The 24522-nt window shown below is 41.7% G+C and overlaps 1 protein-coding gene across 1 annotated transcript; it reads left to right on the forward strand.

Moving 5' to 3' along the window:
- Positions 1-492: 492 nt before the first annotated feature.
- Positions 493-24522, forward strand: LOC311283290 (interferon-induced GTP-binding protein Mx3-like). Its single transcript, XM_084397644.1, has 13 exons — positions 493-521; positions 5310-5506; positions 7941-8063; positions 19791-19945; positions 20029-20167; positions 20289-20487; positions 21887-21965; positions 22069-22191; positions 22759-22891; positions 23015-23158; positions 23299-23375; positions 23476-23685; positions 23771-24522. The coding sequence occupies exons 2-13, from the start codon at positions 5317-5319 to the stop codon at positions 23999-24001; spliced, it is 1803 nt and encodes a 600-aa protein (XP_084253770.1). The 5' UTR covers positions 493-521; positions 5310-5316; the 3' UTR covers positions 24002-24522.

Here is a 24522-nt window from a genome sequence, read left to right on the forward strand (position 1 = left end):
AATCTCAGCATGAGGGAGAAGGGATGGGGGAAGAGGGAAAGAAATGTAAATTAAGATCATTCTGAGATGAGACTTGCATCTCGAATGGTAATGCTACCTTCACAAGAGTGAGTTCAAATGTTAATTTCCTTTGTTCTGTCAGAGAGTAGCCCTCTCTTCCAGTTCCTCCAGTTTTTCCAGTCTAACACCTCACCTGTCTGTCACGTGTTCTATCTCTGTTTGCATTTGCATTGTTAACATGGGTGTGTTTCACTATAACTTCAGTCTGAAATATAGATTTAAACTCATTTTGATTTCTCTTCAGCATCACCTCAAATGCTCTATTTGGCTGAAACCTAAATTATACAATTTACAAGAGGCATCTAAAACTAAGAACATTATCTTTTCTCAGAACTGATTTTTTACATTTTTTCCTTGTTTATGCAGAAAATGTTTACTTCAGGCGCACTTTCTTTCTCATCTCCAAATCGAAGAAATGCTAATGATGATGATGAAGATAGTGACAGTTCTCAAAATGAAAGGTTAGTATATTTTATTTGCTTATTATTAAACTATTGCTGAATTATTTAGTAAATTGTTTTAATTTAGTAAATTTAGTAAATTTAGTAAATTGTATGTAGAATTATTTGTACATGCTTTTATTGGCCATGTTAATTTCTTGTTATCTAGATGTATAAAAGAAAAGAAAAAGAAATGTACATTTATATACAAGGCAATATGAGTTTATTAGGGCAGGTCACTTGAGTGTACTATAGACCTTTTTCAGAGCAGCGCCATGACAAGTATTAAAAGCGAGGCTGTGAGGAATAGACTTTCCGTTCGCCTGCGTGAGGAGATCTCTCCTCAGTGGAATTGGGCCATGGGGCTGTTTCCAGCAGTTGTGCCAACTCAGAAAACCATAACTGGGTCTTCCAGAGAGGGGCTATTAGTAGCACTGCACACTTGCTTTCCCTGATCTGTTCGATGACCTATGGTAGCATCGTGACCGGAGGAAATGCATATAGCAGATGGCTCGGCCAGTCGTGGGCAAGCGCGTCCTTGCTCTTTGAGAAAAAAGTTCGGCAATGAGTGTTGTCTTCTGAGGCAAAGAGGTCGACCTCTGCCTCGCCGAAGATGCTCCATATCAGCTGAACCGTCTGAGGGTGAAAAGACCATTCCTCTGGTGGGACATTGTCTCTGGATAGCATATCCGCACCCTGGTTCAGAATGCCTGGCACATGTGCTGCTCTCAGCGAGCGCAGGTTGTGCTGAGCCCATAGAATGAGACTCTTGGCCATGGTGTTCAGGTTGTTACGATTTATGTAAGACACCACTGCCATGTTGTCCGTTCGGACCAGGACGTGGTGGCCTCTTAGATATGGGAGAAAAGCTATCAGTGATAGAGCGACCACTCTCATCTCTAGACATTTTATATGTAGGCGCTTCTCCGGGCTTGACCATAGGCCAGAGACGGGCCTGCCCTCGTAAAGGGCCCCCCAACCTAGGTTGGAAGCGTCTGTCGAGATCACTTTTCTCTTTGAAACCACACCCATACTCACGCCAGACTGATACCAGTCGGCCGCTTTCCAGGGAGTTAGGGCTTTGATGCAGCCGTGACTTGCTCTGATTAGTAAGTGGCCAGATCACCACGCATGACAGGGTTTCAGCCAGCACTGAAGAGGACGCATGTGCAGCAATCCTAGCTGGAGTACTGATGATACCATGAGGCCATGAGACCCAACATCCTCTGAAATCTTTTGAGAGGAGCGTGAGCGCCCGCTCTGAAAGATGCAGCTAGGCGTTGAATGGTGAGTGCGCGCTCAGGTGAAAGGCACGCTTTCATTCATTTAGAGTCTATCACTGTACCCAGGAAAGAAATACTCTGGCTGGGAGACAATGTGCTCTTGGAAAAGCTGATCCTGAGACCCAGGCATTCTAGATGGCTAAGGAGCCAGGATCTGTGAGTTAGCATCTGTGCCTCCGATTGAGCTATAATCAGCCAATCGTCGAGGTTGTTTAACACTCGCACTTCCCGCTGTCTCAGGGGGTAAGTGCTGCGTCCATACACTTCGTAAATGTACGAGGTGCTAGCGATAGGCCGAACGGTAATACTGTGTACTGGTAAGCCTGCCCCTCAAAGGCGAATCTCAGGAATGGCCTGTGATGAGGCGTTATTAGGATGTGAAAATAAGCATCTTTCAGATCCACTGAGAAAAACCAATCCCCCGGGCGAATTTGCGCGAGGATCTGCTTGGTTGTCAGCATCCTGAACGGACGCGTCATCAGCGCTTTGTGTCTGAGGTCTAGGATGGGCCTGAGGCTGCCATCCTTCTTTGGAACGAGGAAGTAGGTAAAAACCCGACTCGCTTTGTGAAAGGGGAACTGGTTCGACAGCTCCCTTTTCTAACAGTTTCGAGACTTTGGAGAACGTGGGCAACGTCCCATCTCACTGTCGTTTCGACCACGGCTGAAAAGCACGGGGGTCTGCGAGCAAACTGTAGCGAGTAGCCTCGTTTTATTATGTTCAACACCCATTCTGATATACCGGGGATAGCCTCCCTGGCCTTGGCCCGCATAGCTAGGGGTTGAATGAAGACTAGAGACGGGCCGTCCAGCCGACTTGTGCTTTTAATGCTGTGTGAACAGCACTCATGTGCTTGGGCGCACGCTTTACAGCGGGCGCACCCTTTATCACATCTCCAGCGCGAGCTGGGGGGAGGGGGGGACTGATGTGGAAACAGTTTTTATGTGTAGGGGTGCGTACTTAACAGTGGGCACATAGTCTATATTTATTATCTCTCCCGCGCTGGCTGGGGGGAGAGTTAAAACCGTGTTGGCAGTGTTTATGTGTAGGGGTGCGAACTTCATAGTGGGCACACGCACTACATTTATTACACCTCCAGTGCCGTGTTAAGAAGGTTTTCGAGGCTAGGGGTCCAACACAATCTTGGGTCGGGGCCCCCGTTTCATATGCAGGGGTGCACACTTTTTAGTGGGCACACCACCTATATTTAGAACATATCCAGCATGGGCTGAATGAGCATGGCAGCATGGGCTGGACCGCTTCATGATCTGGCCGCCCAGCTGCTTTCATTGGCACAGTGCTTGTGTGCAGGGGTGCATACTTTATAGTGGACACACAGCCTACATTTAGAACACCTCCAGCGTTAGCCAGAGGGGGAAAATGCTAGAAAGCGCTCTTTCTTCATTAGAGTTGCTGTTGGAACAGTGTATGTTTGCAGGGAAGCGTACATTACAGTAGACTCAAACCTGCATTTTAAATACCTCCAGCTTGAGCTAAAGAGGATTGTGTTCACTACCCCTTGTAGGAAGCCAGAGATGGCTCTTTAACATGACTAAGCTGGCCATGCTTCGTCCAATCACACTTACGTATGCTGGGATTAGATGGGGGGCGGGGTCCTCCCGGAAAAGTGACCCGTGCCTCCCGTTTGAACCCAACCAACCCTCCCAAAAGTTGAACCCAACCAACCCTGTCTTCGGATGCTGCCAAAGAGAGTGAGTCATGCGGGGGCGGGGCGGGGCCGGCGTGAGCTCGTTCGCTTTAGTGAAAAGATTCAGCGCAGCCGAGATTCAAACTCGGGTCTCTGGTGCGAAAATCTCAGATTCCACCACTGAGCCACAGAGGGGGTGTGAATAAGCAGAGGAGAATAAAGTCTGTCTCTGTAGAATGTGAGTCACACGGGGGTGGGGCCGGCGTGGGCTCACCTGTTTTTGAATGCTCATTAATACCCTAACCTTGCCGTTGTAAACGGGAGGGCACGGGTCACTTTCTGTACGTAAGAAAGCTGGCCGCGAGCGCAGTGAAGAGAGCAGCATCATCTGCTGCCAGAGCCGGGATTCGAACACTGGTCTCTGGCGAGAAAGCCTTAAGGTGATGATACACAGGGCAAATTTTTGAGCAATGTTATTGGGCAATGTTGCCGTCAACGGGCAACCAGATGAGACAAAGGGCCCACAACCGATCTAAATTATCCAGATAGAAAAGGATAGCCCATTTTCAATGGGAAAGTGCCCAAGCAACAATCGCTCAACAAGATTGCTTAAAAAGTTGCCCTGTGTATCATCACCTTTAGATTTCACCACTGAGCCATGGGGGGAAATGACGTAAGACAGTTAGCGCGAGCAGAGAAGAGAGCGGCATGTTTTGTGTCGCATGTAAAACGGCGTTTGTTTGCAGGTGTGCTCATTTGCTGCAATGTTGACATTTCCAGCTCCCCGAATTAAAGAGGGGACTGGGAGATGTGTGAGAAATGGAGGTTGGTCCGGCCTCGACGGGACTCAAACACTCTCTTTCTTCCTTTCGCCGGTGAGTGACGCAGTTTTGAAAACTCACTCACAGTGTCCGTCTGGGTCATGCAGAGAGCTCGAGAGGGCTCTGCGTGACGCACGAAATGGGGCACGAGGGTGCGGTAGCTCTCTTGAACGTAAAGAGAGCTAGCTGCGGGCGCGAGGCACGAACATCGCTCGTGTCCGTCCGCTCTGACATCCTTTGTGCGCGGCGCTACTTTTGCTACTCAAGCAAAGGGAGAGAGAGCGGGAAGCGGGGTCGTCATCGGCGAAACCGGCCATTCGAGCCCACAGGGTTGGGAGATCCATCTCGTCGCACTCAGGGCAGCCGCCCTTAGCGAGTGCAGCTTCTGCGTGGTAACGGCCCAGACAGGAAGAGTAGAGGATGTGACGGTCTCTGCCGAAGAGAAGGCCTCTGCATGAGGCGCAGGTGGTTCGAGACATTTGCAAATTGTGACGCAACGGCGAACACACTAATGCGTTAAAAGGATATATAGCGTGCCGGATGGCACAGCAGAACAGCGGGCTGAAGGCGTCGTAAAATAATGCCATGTTTGTGGCGAGCAGGAAGAAGCCCAGGGCCGTGAGAGAACGGCGCAAGGCCGGTGGAGTGATTGAGGTGTCGCTCATCATCATCAATCACGTCACCGCCTCGCGCCGTTCTCTCGTGGCCCAAGGCCTCGTCCTGCTTGCCACAATGTTAATTTGGTTATGTTCATAATCATTCGAATATGAATTAAAAAAAAACTCCAAACAATAATAAACAGATCTCAACAAGTGTACAATATTGTATGCATTTATTATTTTTAGTATTGAAATTCTCATCCAAGCAGCATAGTGCCCTCAGACAACCACAATAATAAGATTATTTCCAATATATTAGAAATAATGTTACCATGTGATTTTTGAAGAAAGAAAACCTGTACCATTAAGCTGAATTAATGCCTAAAAACTGAATTAATACTGTCCAATAATGAGATTTGTTTATATAGGTCTACAAATGTACGTTTTTTTCTTTACAGTCAGCAAATGAAGGGAGCAGTTCACAGTTATTTAGAGGAGAGCATTCGTCCATTCATTGATCTGATTGACACTCTGCGGTCTGTTGGCATTCAGAAGGACTTGGCATTACCGACTATTGCAGTGATCGGAGATCAGAGTTCTGGGAAAAGCTCGGTGTTGGAAGCGCTATCTGGAGTTGCACTTCCAAGAGGAAACGGTGAGGACTGGTTTACTCCCCTTTGGTATTGGAAATTCATATAAACACAATGACCATTTTAGGTAGCCTATACACCTCTCCAATTTTGCTCTATTGCACTTGCAGCCTGAAAGGTAGGATGGATCCATGAATTCAAATGGTTTATGCCAAAGTCTGACCCTACCATCTGCATGTCACAGCAGAAAGTTGGTCTGGCAGCAACAAACCACTTTAATCAGATTTCATTAGATTGGCTAATCAGATAATTGTATCAACAAGCAGGTGTAAAGGTAAAGTGGTTACCAGATCAGTAATGCATGAGACACATGCAGTTAATTTTCAAGTTTATGAAAGATTTGTAATTCAGAAGTATTTGTTAGGATTAAATAGTTGTTTTTACATTTAAAATGGTTTCTGGAGTCTGGCAGATGTTGTTTTTGGTCTTTTAACTACGGGTGGTCAACTCTGTTATTGATATCAACTCTGTTACCATCAATGTCAACTCTGTTTGTTTTAAGGTTTTGCTTTAAAAATTATCATTATGGGCCCTATCTTGCACCCAGCGCAATTGAGTTTGTACACCGACGCATGTATCATTCCTATTTTGCACCCGCGCAAAGCGGACTTTTCCCTCCACAGATGCACGTCGGTTAACTAAGAAATACACTTGCGCTCCCCGGGGCGGTTCAGCGCAAAGAGGAGGCGTGTTCCGGCGCAAACGTTCCCTCATGCTATTTTACAGGTTTAGAAAACAATTGCGCCACTAACCGAAAAAAAACAGTTTAAAGTCAGTGGCGCGTTGCGCATGTTATTCATATGCTATTTTAAGGGCGCATGCTTGGCCTTAATCAATGTAGCATGTGCACAACGCGCATACACTTTGATTCTCTCATCTATACACAGACGCAGCAGTTATCATTTTTGCAAATCATACATTATTACGATAGATAGATAGATAGATAGATAGATAGATAGATAGATAGATAGATAGATAGATAGTTTATTATAAAAGCATACATCTAGCTTACACATTTACCCAAATTATCACACGCCTGTTTAACTGAAGTTAATTTGGGTGTGTTTCTCCATCCCCATCGTCCCTGACGGGAACGTCGGTCTCCTCGGCTGTGAACCGCTCCTCGCGTGCGCCTGGCAAATCCGCCGTTATAATAGGAATCCGCTTTAGAACAAGCGCGCCTGCTCTTAAAGGGAATGTGAGATGTCGCTCTGATTGGTTTATTTCACGTTACGCCCAAACCACACCTATGAATAATGAAGCTACTTCAGACCAACCCATTTTAGATTTACGTCGGGCGCAAGACTCATTTATCCCGCCGGTATAATAGCAACAGCGCCCAAGACCCGCCCACAAAGTTACTTGCGTTTTGCGCTTGATACTTGCGTTTCAGATCGTTAAAATAGGGCCCAAAGTGTTTTATTGTCAACAAATTGATCAGAAGCGGATTAGCATAACTAGTATTCTTACTACATGGAATTTTAAAGGATTTTATTCATTTTTAAAGCTATGTTTAATGAAAATGCATACCATCTTGGCAACTTTTCAGTTAAACATGTTGATATTTTTACTCCAAAAAGATAAGTCTCTATCTTATTAGGCTTAAAGTTGAATTAATGGAAGAAGAGACAAAAGTTATCTTAGGGAAGACATGGTTTTTAATTGTGTTACATATGTTAACTGTATATGTTTGACCCAATTTGTCTATAACAGAGTTGACAGCTTTTTCTGTTAGTACATTAATTTTCAGAATTATTTTAAATCTTACAAGTTTAAGATCAGCAAATATTGAAAAAAATTAATTTAAAGTGTGTTCCATGAAAATAAAAAAGTTTAACAGAATAATTATTCCTATTTTTGTTTTCTTTCTCTACTTGAAATGTACTCGCAATTCTGGAACGGGTCGTATGTTCAAGTTGAATTCTGAAGGCCTGTTCACACCAAGAACCATAACTATAAAGATAACTATAACGATAATTATATTAGCGTCCATAATAATGTTCTGTTTATTATAAGCGCACTCTTCAGTTTTGTAATCTGCCACTTTAAATGCTTGAGCTCTTAACTCTTGTGCAACAATTAAAAAAAGTTACACATGAAGTCCATAGTGGACAAAAATGTCCATGTCAAAAAACTGTCATACAAATTTTAAGCTTGGGAGCACATAGTTTGGTCTCATTTTTGCCGAAGTTAAAAAAGTGGGAAAAAGTTAAACCAAAAAAAAGTTATAGAAGTTTAAGTTTATGAAAATGATTTAGGAACATTATGAACATTATTTTATATAAAATATATATTTTATGAAACATGTTTAAATCTAAAACTGATATAAATTCAAAGCCATAAATCTTGTTGTGATCCAAATTTGAGGATATCTAAAAAATGAGCTTTCAGTATTTGTTTGGGCACAGTAACAGATTAACTGGACTGTGTTTGTTATAGGAATTGTCACCAGATGTCCACTAGAGCTGAGGCTGAAGAAGGTTACTGGTGGAGCCAACTGGAAGGCTGTTCTATCCTACCGTAAAAAGAGGACTGAATTTGTGGATTCGTCATTTGTTGCAGGTTTATAAACTGCTTGCAGTCTCTTTTGCGTTCTTAACTTTATGTTTTTTTGCAACTGACTCGAAATTATCAATCTTACAACAGAATTTAAATAATTAAATTTTGCAGGTCCTATTAAAGCCGGCAAATTGGCATATGGAAAGGTAGCACATCCAACTTATGATTTGAAGAAATTTGAATTTGGAGATCCTTCATTAGTTGAAGAACATGTTGCAGCAGGTTAGTAAATCTGCAGGAAAACTCCTTTCTTTTCAGAGTTACTAGAACATAATATAGAGATCAAAATCTCAAGCTGCAGTCACAATCAGTAATTAAAGCTGCAAGCAGCATTTATCGGGGTTCAAGCAGTTAAGGCCTTTAAGGCATTTAAGCACAAAAGCATCAAAAGTTATTAAGATTTATTTAGCAAGCATGTAACCACTGACATAATAGATGGAAAAGACCATTTACAGCCAATACAGGCAGTTTACCATGGGAAATATATGGTTTTAAAGCTTTTTAACAGTTATAGTGCCACCTATGGTCTGATCTCCATAAAGCTGTTTACTGTGACCTCAAATTTAACCCATACACGTGTATGAGTTTGGTGAAGATATCTCATTTACTTCTTGAGTTATAGCCATTTTAGTAAAATAGGCCCCTCCCACAACAATTTACCATATTTTAGTATTATTTACTATGATTCTAGCATGATTTACATAGTTTACCATGATTTTATCTTAGTTTACCTTGATTTACCATATTTCTAGCATGATTTACCATGATATACTACATTCTAGTATGATTTACCATTGTTTACTGTGATTCTAGCATGGTTTACCATAGTTTATCATGATTTATCATAGTTTACCATGATTTACCCTGTTCTAGCATGATTTACCATGATATACCACATTCTAACATGGTTTACCATAGTTTATCATGATTTATCATAGTTTACCATGATTTACCCTGTTCTAGCATGATTTACCATAATATACCACATTCTAACATGATTTACCATAGTTTATCATGATTTATCATGGTTTACCATGATTTACCCTGCTCTAGCATAGTTTACCATGATTTACCATGTTCTAGCATGATTTACCATGATATACCACGTTCTAGAATGATTTGCCAGGATTCTAGTATGATTTACCTTGATACACCACATTCTAGTATTATTTACTATGATTTACCATGTTTCTAGTGTGATTTACCATGATTTACCACATTACTAGCAATTATGTGAAGTGTCAGTGCAAATGAAGTGATAAACACTGACAAAATATGATTGTGTTATAATAGTTATTGTTATATAAGTGATTTTTAGAGTCTAAATATGAATGCGAGCACATGTGAAAAGCGCATGTGAAAAGACTTCATTATTCAGTAGAATGGCCAGCAGAGGGCAGTAGAAGACCACTTATTGGCTCACTTTCACTTTAAACTTCATGATTTTCACCAGTTTTCTGCACTAAAGCAAACCAGTTTTTCCATGTTAAAGCAGCACTCAGTAGCTTCGGGATTTCTTCGCTGTATTCTCGCTTTTTGCTCGCAGGTTTCTCTCTAGAGCTCCCCCCACAGCTTCGGAATAGATATTTGACAACACTGTTGTAAAAACTCTTTGGTGATTCTCAGACACCAGAGGCTAGTAGATCAACGACATCAAAGCAGATGGGACATTCTTTAAAACGTCTTCTTCCTTCGGGTTCGGACAGCGTGAGGGAGCGCAATAATGACAGTATTTGAGCAGATTTCTTTTGGCCATAAAGCAATTGTTTACATCGCGAGACCTGATATCACGCGATACTTCCTGCCGCGGCGGCCGGCGGCCCGCCGTCTCAAAGTTGCAAGTGCGAATTTTCCGCTCACGGGCACCAGGGGGGTGCGAAACGACCACCATTCAACCCGAAATAAGTAATATAACCATTCCAATGACTCCGAAGCTGTTCAGTTAAGGTAAAAAAGTTACTTAGTTCACCTTTAAGTCAATAATGCATGCTTACACACACACACACACACACACACACACACACACACACACACACTTTTTTTAATGTTTTGGGATATGTTATTGAGAAAATATATTTATTGGTCTATAGGAATTCCTTTGTGATCTAATAATATAAAAAAAAAAAAGAAAAAAAAATTGCTTTTTAAAGGTCCCATGACATGCTACTTTTTGTAGGCTTTAATATAGTCCTTAGTGGTCCTTAATACTGTATCTGAAATCTCTTTCCAAAAATTCAGCCTTGGTGCAGAATTATAGCCACTACAAGCTAGTCCCAGAATGAGCTTCCTTCAGACGGGCCGTTTCGGTGTCTGTAGCTTTAAATACTAATGAGGAGGAGAAAGGCGGCGCAAGGTGGAGTGTGGGTGTGGCCTTGACCATCTTGCGCAACGGTAGCATGCATGTTTGTTTATGTTGGATATATTGCAATGGCACGAAGACACGCAGTCGTTCAAGCATTTCAGTTTGACCCAGAAACTGATCCAGATGGAGAAGCAACGGATGAAGAAGTTGCAACTCAGCGGCTCCAGCAGGACGTTTCCGAATGGTTAGTTAAAAATATTGTCTGGATACGGTACTTTATTCGGATGGTTTACAGTTATTATCATGTACTGTAGCTAACGCGAACCTACTGTTGCCTTTTCATGAGAGATCTGTAACGTCTGTAATTTATCTTATTACAATTACATCAAGCTCTGCGATCTTGAAATGCAGATATCGCGCGCGCCATATAACCAACAGGAGAACGGTTATCCAAATAACAAAGAAATGTACAACACTCGCGTTACAGTGTGTGTAACTTGATGCTGTCTACCTTTACATTAGCGCAAGTAACTGCATAGCTGCATAGCTAATGTGACAGCCACATTCTACGTGTAACAAGCTAGGTAACCATAAACAGTAAAGCAACACACTTATAATTTGTTGACTTACTTGTCCAACGTTCAGCAAGCCCAGCTCTGTATTGACCATTCGATGTTCATTTGTACATCCAATTATTGAGCAATTATTATGCTTCGCTCGCTCAAAAGCCATGATATCTCTCGTGGACAAACTAAAATTGCGGGCGCGCGTTCTACTTCCTAGCTCATTTTCTCATGGGCGAGAAATATTCTCTGGGCGGGCAAAGCAGAGAAAGGGGAGGTAACATTTCTGCTTATAACGTCATAAGGAGGAGATTCAAGATCAGCCCGGTTGAGCTTCCATTTTCTCAAAGGCAGAGAAAAATAGCAAAAGCTTGATTTACACCGATTAAAATTTCTAGAAACTTTGGGACCATATACAGGCTAGGGGAACTCATATTAATGTTAAAAAACCTCAGAAAGTGGAAATTTCATGTCATGGGACCTTTAAAACATGTGTTTGTTTCCCAATACTGAAAACTAATGAAAAGGTAATGTGTAATCCTGCTGCTCCCTCTAGTGGACAGTGGTATTACAGCTTCTATCTTACAGTTGAAGTGATTGAATGAATTAATGAATTAATGAATGGGAATTTGGTTTTTCACTTATATCTCGGGAACCAGAAGGCGAAAAATTCTGAAACTCAGAGCATAGATAGTGCGTGAGGAGCCCTGTTGAATGAGACCATCAAGGTGTTTTTGGGCGATTGGGGCCGGGAGTTACGACCGTTCAAATGCAAATCTTTTGGGGCTTTTATCTCTGGAATGCCCAGGGCAAATTACACCACATTTGAATCGAAGCTAGCCAAGGACGGGCCCTTTCCAACGGGGTGGTCTGGGTCGGGAGTTGCGGCCATTCAAATTCGGGGGTCCCGCGGACTAGCGATCCGCGGGGGGGCGCGCTCCCGAGGCCCGCGACGACACGTTTCGATCAAGAGCCCGGAGAGGACCTTACCATCAAAATTTGAGCGCGCAACGACTTTCTGTTTTCGAGTTATGAATTAATTTGTATTCGGGGGCGTGGCTTAAATGCCGTTTTACTTTCGTTTTCCATTTCCATATCTCAGTGTGACACAATTGTCAATAGTAATACTCCAATAGATGAGTTTTGACAAAATGTGATTGTAAATGTTAAAATAATGATTTTATAAAGTCTAAATATGAATTATATAACAATATTAGGGAGCAGTATGATGAAATGACAGCAGGGGGCAGTAAAATACCACTTATTGGCTTAATATGACACGTTATATCATTTTCACCTTTTTAACTGTTATAGAGGCAAATTTTGTCCGATCTGTCTGAAATTTTTCATACTTATTAAGAGTAATATCATGTTCTGACTTGTTTTTAAGAATATATTAGCATTCATTTAAAAGATATAGGCTTTTGGGACACTTGGTCAAGACTACATATTGAACTGACCCTATTATTGTCAGGATTCAGAACAACACAGACAGGTAAAGTTTAAACGGATGTTTATTTGCACAAAGGAACAGTCACGGCAGGTAAGTTGAAGAGTAGTGGATTAAACTGAATGAGTCAACTGGATGAGATGGAACTTGACAAAGTCTCTTATCTATAACAGGTTGTAGATGTTCGGGTGATGTCAGCGGGTCTGAAGCAAGGTAGCAGATGCAGACTGAGTCCTGTAAAAGTGTGGGGTTGAGTATGTCATCACAGTGAACCCAGCATCTCTCCTCAGGGCCAAAACCTTCCCAGTCCACGAGATATTCTAGTTGGCCGCCCCGTCGCCGGGAGTCGAGGATGTCCAGGACACGATAGATGTTCTCGTCTTCGGGATCCACTGGAGGAGGAGGTACGTCATCAGCACCAGACCCTGGGGAAGGAGGAAGAAGAGGATCAGTGTAAGGTTTGAGCAGAGAAACATGGAATGAAGGTGATATGCGGTAGTGTGAGGGGAGTGACAACCGGTAGGTAACTTCGTTGATCTGCCTCTGTATCGCGAACGGACCGATGTACTTGGGACTCAGCTTGCGGCAGGGCTGTCGGAGACGGATATCCCTGGTAGAGAGCCAGACCTTTTGCCCTGGCTGGTATAATGGGGTTGCAGATCTTTGTGCGTCGGCCTGGCTCTTGTGTCTCCGAACAGCCCTTTGCAGTTGGACGTGTGCTGAGTCCCAGACCCTCTCGCTTTCCTGGAACCAATGGTGGACTGCTGGAACATCAGAAGGCTCACCTGACCAGGGAAACAGGGGCGGTTGGTAGCCGAGTATGCACTGAAAGGGCGTGAGACCCGTGGTGGACTGTTGAAGGGAGTTTTGTGCATACTCGGCCCAGGGTAGATACCTGCTCCAGCAGTCTTGATGATCATGGCAATATGACCGCAGGTATCTCCCGATCTCTTGTATTTTCCGCTCAGTCTGGCCGTTGGACTGGGGGTGATATCCAGATGTTAGGCTGACTGAGACTCCCAGAAGGTTGAAGAATGCTTTCCATACCCTGGAGATGAATTGTGGACCCCGGTCTGATACAATATCTTCTGGTATTCCGAAATGTCGAAATATCTGAGTGAATAGAGCTTCAGCTGTCTCAAAGGCTGTAGGTAAACCAGGTAGAGGGATGCCTGTGTCAGTGTCTCCATTCTTCAAGTGCGAGTTTGATCGCTAGAAGTTCCCGGTTACCGATGTCATAATTCTGCTCCGCCGGGGACATCTTCTTGGAGAAGAAGGCACATGGATGGAGTCGAGGAGGCTTCCCCTGCTGCTGTGAAAGGACCGCTCCTACCCCGGTGCAGGATGCGTCCACCTCGACGAGAAATGGAAGATCAGGATTGGGATGAACGAGGGTAGGAGCGGAGCCAAAAGAGAGTTTCAGTTTCTCAAACGCGTGGATGGCTTCGGTGGTCCAGGACAGAGACTTGGCCCCTTTTTTCAGAAGAGAGGTGATGGGTGCACTGATCTGACTGTAACCTTGAATGAATCTTCGGTAGAAGTTCGCGAAGCCCAGGAAACGTTGAAGTTCCTTAAAGGTGGATGGTAGTGGCCAGTTGGTGACGGCATCCACCTTCCTCTGGTCCATGGTAATTCCATGAGGAGTGATCACTTACCCCAGGAAATGGATGGTACTTTGATGAAACTCACATTTCTCCAGTTTCAGATATAGCTGGTGTTCACGCAGACGTTGCAAGACAGATTGGACATGACGGTGGTGCTCAGACAGGTTGGCAGAGTATATGAGAATATCGTTTATATAGATGATGACGAATTGATGCAGGAAGTCTCTGAAAATCTCGTTCATGAATCCCTGTAACACTGCAGGAGCATTGGACAACCTGAAGGGCATGACCCTATATTCATAGTGGCCTGCAGGGGTGATGAACCCAGCCTTCCACTCGTCTCCTTTTCTGATCCTTACCAAATTGTAGGCACTGCGGAGGTCCAATTTTGTGAAGATCTGAGCACCACGAAGTTGCTCCAGGGCGGCAGGAACCAGAGGAAGGGGATACCGATATTTAACCGTGGAGTTATTGAGGGTCCGGTAGTCGATACAGAGGCGCAAGCCTCCGTCCTTTTTGCCTACAAAAAAGAAACTGGAAGCGGCAGGGGACGTGGATGGTCGGATGTAGTCTTGACGGAGAGCCTCCTCAATATACTCCTCCATGGCCTTCTGTTCCGGGATGGACAGTGGGTAGATCTTACCACGCGGTAGAACCGCCCCAGGCAGCAGGTCGATCGCGCAGTCCCATGGCCGATGTGGTGGAAGTTTGGTGGCCAGCTGTTTATTAAAGACATCCTGGAACGCCCGGTAGATGGCAGGGATTTCATGTTGTTTGTCTGTGGCTGGACTCTCGACGTACGTAGAGCACACAGGAATTTCCCGGATGGGGACTGAAGAAGAATGAAGGATTTTCTTGACCCGAGACAGACAGTGTGAAAAGCAGTCCCTTCCCCATTGACGAACCTCTCCCGTAGACCAGCAGATGTTCGGTGTATGCAGTTCCAGCCACAGGCGTCCCAGGATGATATCCGCTGTAGAGCCCTCCAGCACCAGAAACGACAACTCCTCTCGATGAAAACAACCGATTTTCATGGTTATAGAAGGACTGCTGTGACATATCTTCCCACGACCGAGCGGTTCACCAAGGATGGACTGAACCCGAAGTGTCTGTGGAATGGGTCTTCGGCGAGTTTGTAGTTTTTGAAGAATGGAGTGAGAGATAAAGTTACCAGCGGATCCAGAGTCAATTAACGCTTGCGCTGAAAGAGATCGTTTGAGGTAAGAGATCTGTACTGTAGTGTATTTCATTTGGGAAATAGGTGAAAGACGTACTGTACTCACCGCCGGTCGTGGGGAACGTACTGGGCAGGAGATGAGCAGATGACCAACAGATCCACAGTAGAGACACAGGTTATTGTTTATGCGACGTTGGCGTTCGACAGAGGATAAATGCGTTGAACTGATATCCATTGATTCTGGTGCTGAAGGGCTGAGAGTGGTCGAAGGTCGAGGAGGAGGCAGTGCAGGAAGATCGAGCTGACAAGCGGTACGGCGTTGATCCACTCGGACGGAACGTTGAATGAGATTTTCTAAACCAATGATGTCATCATGAATGGTTAACTGTAAACGAATCTCAGGCTCTAAACCTTGACGGTAAGCTGTAATGAGAGCCGGCTCATTCCATCCGCTGGAAGCTGCCAGGGTGCGAAATTGCAATGCATATGAAGAAACCGAAGATTTGCCTTGTCGTAAACGAAATAACTGATCATGGATAGACAGTGAATTGGAGACTGGAGAAAACACTTCCCGGAAATGTTTGATGAAATTATTGAGAGTTTGAGTTACAGTACCTTTTGCATCCCAAAGCGCCCGCGCCCAGAGCAGAGCACGTCCCGTGAGAAGGGAGATGAAAAAAGCGACCTTCGCTCTCTCTGAGGCAAATTGTGAAGCACTCATTTCCATGTACAGCTCGAATTGTAGGAGAAATCCGCTGCACTCCCCCTCCTCGCCTGAGAAGGGCGCTGGCCGGGCCATGGGACTGACAGAGGCAGATGAAGAAGAATGATTGACGGACGGTGGTGGAGTGGTGTGATAGACAGCGGCGATCGGGATAGGGAATTCCTCTTCGCCGTGATCTGTTGATTCGTGCATGTTTGGTCAGGTCTTCTGTCAGGATTCAGAACAACACAGACAGGTAAAGTTTAAACGGATGTTTATTTGCACAAAGGAACAGTCACGGCAGGTAAGTTGAAGAGTAGTGGATTAAACTGAATGCATCAACTGGATGAGATGGAACTTGACAAAGTCTCTTATCTGTTACAGGTTGTAGATGTTCGGGTGAGGTCAGCGGGTCTGAAGCAAGGTAGCAGATGCAGACTGAGGATCCGGTGGACAGGCTGAGTAATACGAAGAAGCAGGTAAGTATGCGAGGCAGGTAAGTGGTTTCGTCTTCGTCTCAGAATGGGTGAGTCAGAATGTTGATGTTGTATCAACGAGACCTGACAAATGACTGAGGGAACTGGTGGTGTATTTAAACTGTGAGTGAATTGACCGGAGATTGGCAACAGGTGATGATGACAGGTGCAGGTGATTAGAACTCAGGGGATGCAGAACGAGTGGGCGGAGTGCAGGGCCGTGCAGAGACCTCTGGAGGGGCAGGTGCTCAAAGTATAAAAGGGGGGCACATGGAACAAGGCTTTAAATGGGGCTGTGTTTTTCCTGGCTTAAAATGAGGCGGAGGTGGTAAAATCCTAATAATGTATTTTAATAATAAGATAATAAAATGTGTATTTTTTTGTAGATCATTATATAGCCTAATGTGTTTCCCACATCATTTTTGTGGGTGGAGCTTGGTACCTCTAGGGGGGTCCGGGGGCATGCCCCCCGTAAGAAAATGTTGTACATTTTAAAGATAAATTCATTAATCTGGTGCACTTTGAGTCACCCGAATCTGCCCGAATCCACTGTTAAAAATAAATAATCCACCCGCAAACCGCCCATATTCTTTGATTTAGATATCTGCATCTGATCATCACATTACAATTATTCAAATTCTTAGTGTTAAGCATGATAGTATGGTAACATATCACACTGAAGTAGGCTGATTTAAAATGAACATTTATATACAATAAAAGTTCTTCTTTTGGCAAAATTACATTTCCTTAATAGCCTAAACAGAGGCTTTTCTCCCTTCAAACTTAAATTGTCAATGTTTCATTACATCACTGTTTGAAATCTCTAATTTTTTGTATCTTTTATAAAGGGCATCTTTCCCCTAATTTTATTAAATGTATGCTCCAACTTTCATTTCAAATTCTTAAATTTGATCAATATATTATAGTTATTATATTATAGTTACCAATCACATTAAATAATTTACATTGAAAAATTATAACTGTATTAAATTAGATTATTTAAAATATTTTTGAATATACAAAAATAAGGAATGTTGAAAAGATGATACTTTATGAAACTAAACCGCCAGTAGGAGGCGGCAGGCGACCGTTTTAATAAAAGCGAGTCATTGAGTCATTCATTCAAACGATTCGTTCAATCGGCTGATTTATTCAGAATGAGGCAGTTTATGAATGGGTAATTGAATCTTTGACTCAACCGATTCGTTCAAAATGCTGAATCATTCAGTAATGCAACAAGTGTTGCTATGAGATGCGCGATGGTTCTGCGGTGATATTTGTTTGGAACTATTTTCGCTGCTGAAACAGAACAAAAACAGTCATTGCGTCTAAAATGTAAGTGACTTAATTTTAACTATTTGTTTATTGACCTGTTATGAAATCAGTCTCGGTTTCAATCTTGATGGCATTCAGGAAAACAGTTACTTCTACAGCCTACACACAGAAATATAAACAACATCTCTGCATGCTCTCTTCACGTTGTCCTTGTAAAATAATAATAATAAGTAAACAAACATCAAAATCACTTTGCTGAAAATGAAACGCCACTTACCAGCAGCCGCAGATTTTAAGATATCTTCTGGTAGTGCGCGTAGCCGCGCGAAATTAAAGAATGTGCGTGCAGCGTGAGGAATCGTTCCGGATGAGTTCGTCAGGTGAAAGGTCATCATGTGGATCATTTCATTTACGGCTAAATTATTATTTATTAATTTTACTAATAGTTAGGTTGGGCAGGCATCCACAAAAGGGCCTTTAATTACAAAAAAAGGAGAGGAAATTTTGCCTTGACAAAAGGGCACTTTGGGCACCAAGGGGCAAAGGGGCAGGTGCTCAAGCACCCAACGCCCCCCCCCCCCCTCTGCACGTGCCTGGCGGAGTGTGGAGGTCTGGTGATGACGCTGATGTATCCGTGACAATTATAGCCATCCAAATGAAGAAGTTATACTTTTTCTGATAATTATTGATCTAGAGAGTCCAGAGAATTGCACTGCACTGGTTTTGAACATTACTATATGAACATTATATGATCATAGATGGAAAACACCATTTACAGCCAATACAGGCAATTTACCATAGGAAATATGTGGTTTTAAAGCTTTTTAACAGTTATAGCGCCACCTATGGTCTGATCTCCATAAAAATTTCCATGCTTCTTTAGCATATTATGCCACATATGCTCATCAATTTTTGGGAAGTTCTGAGTTTTCATTTGGGATTTATAGACGTTTGAGTGTATTTTGACACACCCCTTTTCTAAATGACCCTGTTACAGCCACCCAAATGCAAAAGTTCAACTTTTTTTCGATAACTATTGATCTAGAGAGTCTAGAGAATTGTCCTAGACTGGTCTGGTTCCGATCGGGCGAAAAACCAGGGACTAGTCTGCAAAAGTAAGTTTTGGACAAAATGCGACATAGCCATTTTGTCTGCCTTGAGCCAGGGATCACAGTGGTGTAAGGCACTTGAGTCTAGGTCAAACAGTCTAAGAGTTATGAGTGATTTTGTACTTTTGGTTGCTGTAGCGCCACCTATGGGCCAATCGGGGTCATACTCTGATAGGTTGTCCCCAAATTGAGGCCTACCATCTGGCCAGGTTTCACGTCTCTAGGCCTTACGGTTTGGCCTGCACGATGTGTTTTATGAATCCTTACAATTACAATAGGGTTTCAGCATTTCATGCTTGAACCCCTAAATAAATATAAAAATTTGTTTTGTCTTAGAAAAATTGATGGCTGTTGTCTTGGATGCTAATTCAGTCAATTAAATGTATTATTCCAGTTCATCATATCACTGCACAGAACTCAAATTGCATAGCAACATCCTGTTATATGAAGGGCTATAGGTGCATGCACGCCATGTCATAATTACGAGATTCCGACTTGTAAAAAGCACCCATGTCCTCGTAGAAACTCGTAATTACAAGCGGAGAGGCCGCTTTACCCCCTGACTGCTGCAGATTCATTTTGGCATTGAAAGTGTTGCCATAGAAACACATCATTCTATAATTCTGTGAAAAGCTCAGAGTATAACCAAAGTCCCTTTAAGGCAACTCATATCTCTTTGAATGGGAAAATCTCCAAAACTAGATTTTAAATCTAGTTTTCAAATCAAAACTTTCCAAAACTGTTTGCAAAGCTTACGATTAAATTTCATATTTAAAATCACCAATGACACAACAACTGTCTCATAAATTTTATTTCTCCCATGCATAAGTAATAGGAGTGAACCGTCTTTATGTATACAAAGTCTTTGGTAGAACGTGTATATATACAGTATACATACAGTATATGAATCATTGCACTGGAATTGATTCATATTGTCATTAGCATATTGTATATAAAGGCTAAAGGAAATGTAAATGAAAGAGCTAAAAGGAAGCTTCAGGCTCATGCTGCTTTAAAGGACGTATTTTTTCTTATAAACACAGTTAATTTTGCAGTGTGTATGTTGTACAGCCCAGAATGAGCTGGCAGGAAAGGGGGTAGGAATATGTGATGAGCTCATCACTTTAGAGGTCATGTCACCAGATGTGTGTGACCTCACACTGATCGATCTACCTGGAATTGCCAGAGTCCCAGTAAAAGAACAACCAGAGGATATTGGACACCAGGTGAGCAGCATAATCTGATTTTGCGCACCACATTTTAGTACGATAGACATCCAGTTTTAAAACTATGTCTTCATGTCTTGCAGATCAAACTTCTGATTATGAAATATATTGAGAAGCAAGAGACTATAAACCTGGTAGTGGTTCCTTGTAACACTGACATTGCAACAACAGAAGCATTAAAAATGGCACAAGAAGTAGATCCTGAGGGCAGAAGAACTGTCGGTAATGAAGCAGATGATCTGCACAAAACATCTAATAACTTTGAGGATAAATATCTTTGAGGATTTGAGGCTTCAAATCATCAAATGGACTTTTTACAAAAAACATTTTTTCATTCTCACAGCCATTTTGACCAAGCCAGATCTCATAGACAGTGGAACAGAGAAGGACATTTTGGCTATTGTCCACAACAAAGTGATTCCTCTCCGCAAAGGTTACATCATGGTGAAGTGTAGAGGACAACAGCAGATCGATGAGAAAATTCCTCTGGAGGAGGCGACACAAATAGAGAGAGATTTCTTCCAAAACCATGACCATTTCAGGTTACAGTCTGAAAATAATATAATTAAACTTTTAGCATGTCATTTCTGAATTCAAATTCATTTTATGTTTTGAGGTGCATAAAGTAACAAAAAAACAACAACAAGAACAACAACAAAACATTCAGGGTGACAACTGTCCTGGTATAAGTAAAAAATTAAATAAATAAAAAAACAAAATTAAAAGACTTAAGAATGAAATTAATGAAAAGAAAACCTTAAGTTTGGCATAATCTTTTAGTAATATTTCTTAGGAAAAATATTTTCACAAGGCATGAGCTTCGCTGCTTATTAATATTCTTGGAAAAAAGTTATATGGAAAGTACATGCAATAAATTTTTTTTTTAAAAAAAGTATCACAGAAAGAAGCCTTGCAGACCCTTAAGACTGTATCAAGGTCAGTAAGTCTCAGATATTTTTCACCTTTATGTGACAAGGAAAAGTTAGTTCAGATTGGAAAATGTCATTAACGTGGTATAACTCCCCCAAAACCCCCCCCCAAAAAAAAAAAAAACTTTTATTAAAGGCAGGGTAGGTAGAAATGGTCTAAAAATTTTATTTTTCAAATTTGTTTAAACTTTATGTACATATCAATACATAATTAAAATGTAAGTACTCTGAAAAAGAAAGTATCAAAATCGAGTGTCTGTAGACCTCTCACGACTGTTTTAAAGACATCTCATTATTTCCATTCACTCCACCCCCTCATTTCTGTGCTTCTTCCAAAGCCACGACCCCAAAACACATGAACGCGCGACTCCGACCGCTGAGCTAGAGGACGCATTATTTACCTGAGACAAGCGGAGGGGAAGGAGCATGCAGTGACATCATGTCACTTTAGATTGCTCTTTCTCTGCCATTGTTTTGGTATTCCTAGGTTCAGTGCCTTCTTCTTCTTCTTCGATAGATTTTATTGGCAGCGTGCAAACATAGTGCATTACCGCCATCTACTGGACGGAGGTGTGATCAGGTTCCGTGCCTCTCGCACTCCTCAAATCAAACGGTCGCGCGCAAGTGGGCAGGTGCTGTGTGGCAAAAGGGTGGTTGCCATGGTTGCGAGAGAGTGACAGTCGCCTAAGCCAATCCTTTGATTCGTCCCGAATCGAAATAATGAGCTGTGTTTAATACAGATTAAACGGTCTAGAGTCACTTGATTTTTATACTCTTTTTTTCAGAGTTCTTACATTTTAATTATGTATTGATATATATAGAAAGTTTTAACAAATTTGGATCTTTAATTTTTAATAAATCCTACCTACCCTGCCTTTAATGTTAGATTTTTGTGATGTTCACTTTGACCATTATTATTTTTTCAAGAACACCTGTTTGCCAAGCTACAGTAGGCTATATGAGCTAAAGTAAACCCCATCTAAACTAAGTGCCTTCTCTTTTTCTACTACAGAGACCTCTTAAATGAGGATAAAGCGACTATTAAATGTCTTGCTGTCAAGCTAACTCAGAATCTTGTTGATCATATCAAAGTAAGTTTGTAAATGTCTCAACCTAAAAGTCCTAAATTTGGTGAACTGCATTTGTGGTTTGTGAGAAACTATAACAAAATTGTTTCTTACCTATCTTTGTCAGAAATCACTGCCACAGCTCAATCAGCAGATTAAAACAAAGTTGTGGGACGTGAAGAATAAGCTTAAGGAGTACGAGACTGGACCACCAGAAGATCTTAAGGGAGCCAAACAGTTCCTCATTGAAGTAGGACCTCAAGTCATCACATCTTCTTGCTTAGTAGAATTATGATTAGGGGTTCAAGATGCTGGAACCCTATAAAATGGAATGTAAACATTTCTTAATATGCATTTTGTAAAACAGACAGATCATTTCATCCATAAAATTAGCAGCCCTTTTATCAAAAGATAAAAACACAGAATACAGAAAAAAGTCAAAATTGCGAGATAATTTTTTTTGTGTGTTTGCAAGAAAAAAAAGTCAGAATAACAACTCACAATTCTGAGAAAAAACGTTTGAATTGCAAGATTTATTTTTTGTAGGAAAAAAATAAGATATTAAATCGGAATTGTGAATCATTTTTTTTTTTTGCAATTACCTTAACAGAAGTAAAATGTTAAAAGAAGTAAATGTTTGAAAAGCAAGGTTCATTCTGTTTAAATCCAATATGCTTTGTCTCGTGCCTTGTGTGAACAGCCCCTGAAAATGTTCTGTGTTTAGATAATACCTCTTTTACCTCCTCAGAAGATTCACTTTTGCTGTAAAATGATATTGTAAAAGGCTAATGAAACGAAAAAAATTTTTTCTTCACAGACCCTAAAAAGATTCAGTGATCAAATCAACTCTTTATCATCAGGGGAGCTGATGAGTGAGGAAAATTTGTTTGTCCAGCTTCGGGCTGAATTCAAGAAGTGGAATGATCATCTTAACAGCACAAAAACATCCTGTCAGTATATTTACAACATGCTTTGAACTTTGAATTCACTGTTGTTGTTGTTTTCTTAGAGTTCTGATAAAAAATGAAAAAGTCAGTTAATTTCATAAGAAATCCATTTTGTTTCCAAACAAGTCAGCAATTCAAAAGAGTTGAGCCTGAAAAACAGAGGGAGGGAACTGCTCGGATTCAGTAACTACAGAATTTTTGAGTCGGTTCTGCAAGAACATGTGGCCAAACTTAAGAAGCCAGCCGTTGAATTACTCAATACCATCAAAGGTACCATCACAAAAGACTTTATGGTTATTGTGGAGAGCCTCCATTATAAAACCAAAAGATTAGATCACCAATTTAATGACATTAATAGTTTTAACAAATGTGGCTGTTTGTCTTCTTGACTTAATGTATTTCTCCTGAAGACATCATCATCACACATTTGACTGACGTGGTGAATCAGTGTTTCAGGAACTACTCTGTCCTTCAAAACACTGCTAAGGTAAATATTGCTTCTAATTGGTGGATCCATTCAGTTTCCAGTTTAATCAAGTTCTCTTTCCTCTCTACTTTTTCATTTGACTTTTTCATTTTGCCCATAGGACAAAATCAACAACATTCAGTTAACTCAGCTAGAAAAGACGGAGAAGAGGATCTCAGAGCAGTTTGAAATGGAAAACATGGTCTACATTCAAGATCCCATCTACTTGAAGGTCTTGAATGAGATTACGAATGAGAAGTTTTCAGAAGATCAGTTACCCATCTTTGACAAAAATTGCAAGTACAGTAATATGCTGGAGGCGTATTATAAGGTAGATTTTCTTAGTTTTCTGAAACAAATAGCAGTGCAGTGTTTGTGTATGTGGAAATAACTTAGTATCTCTATTCTTCTTTCAGGTTGTGGTGCAGCGAATGGCTGACCAACTGCCCATGATGATCTTATTTTTCATGTTGACACAGACTGCTCAGCTCCTGTCTACTGACATGTTGTGTTTACTGGATGGGGCAAATGTGAGTGAGCTCCTGTTTGAGGACTCTGAAGTCAGCAGAAGGCGCAAAGACCTACGAGAGCGCCTGGATCGTTTGAGTGCTGCTCAGAAAGCAATTAGCACTTTTTCTACTGACTAGAGGGTATCTGAAAATACATATGATGTATCTATGTCAATCTTATAATGTATCTGACAACTTCTAAACAAACAGCCATTTTCCATAAATAAACCTATAACATTTTTTTCAGAATATTAAAATATACATACATACATTAACCCACATCTTATACTTTTTGATTGTTTCCATGTTACTCACAAAATGGGCTAAAGCAGGGCCGATATATTTTAAGATTAGGTCTTACTTGACATTTAATGATTTTTTTTTGGCTCATATAAAATGTTTAAAAATATGCAAATAAAAAATATATATTTATAATTTTTGAGGGCCAGTGAAAATGATGGCAGTGCATTCAATCACTGTAGTTCAGCGAGTATGTAAGACTGGAGTCAAGCCGTCTGGCTTAGAGAAGGTATACTCTTTGAGAAATCAAAGGACATTTCTGAAAATTAACATTTGAAATTGCAAATTGTAAGGAAATATTGCAAGAGGCTCAAGGCGTGATATGTAGTCAGATCAGCCCCAGATGTAATCCAGACACT

The sequence above is a fragment of the Rutilus rutilus genome, assembly GCF_951802725.1.
Source record: "Rutilus rutilus genome assembly, chromosome: 23".
In the NCBI taxonomy this organism is placed as follows: domain Eukaryota; kingdom Metazoa; phylum Chordata; class Actinopteri; order Cypriniformes; family Leuciscidae; genus Rutilus; species Rutilus rutilus.

Bases quoted from the DNA above. Each gene is read 5' to 3' on its own strand.
- LOC311283290 (XM_084397644.1), top strand. From the start codon at position 5,317: ATGAAGGGAGCAGTTCACAGTTATTTAGAGGAGAGCATTCGTCCATTC. The intron at 20,488-21,886 runs GTTACAGTCTGA...TTTCTACTACAG, and splicing joins CAAAACCATGACCATTTCAG to AGACCTCTTAAATGAGGATA. The intron at 23,376-23,475 runs GTAAATATTGCT...TTTTGCCCATAG, and splicing joins TCCTTCAAAACACTGCTAAG to GACAAAATCAACAACATTCA.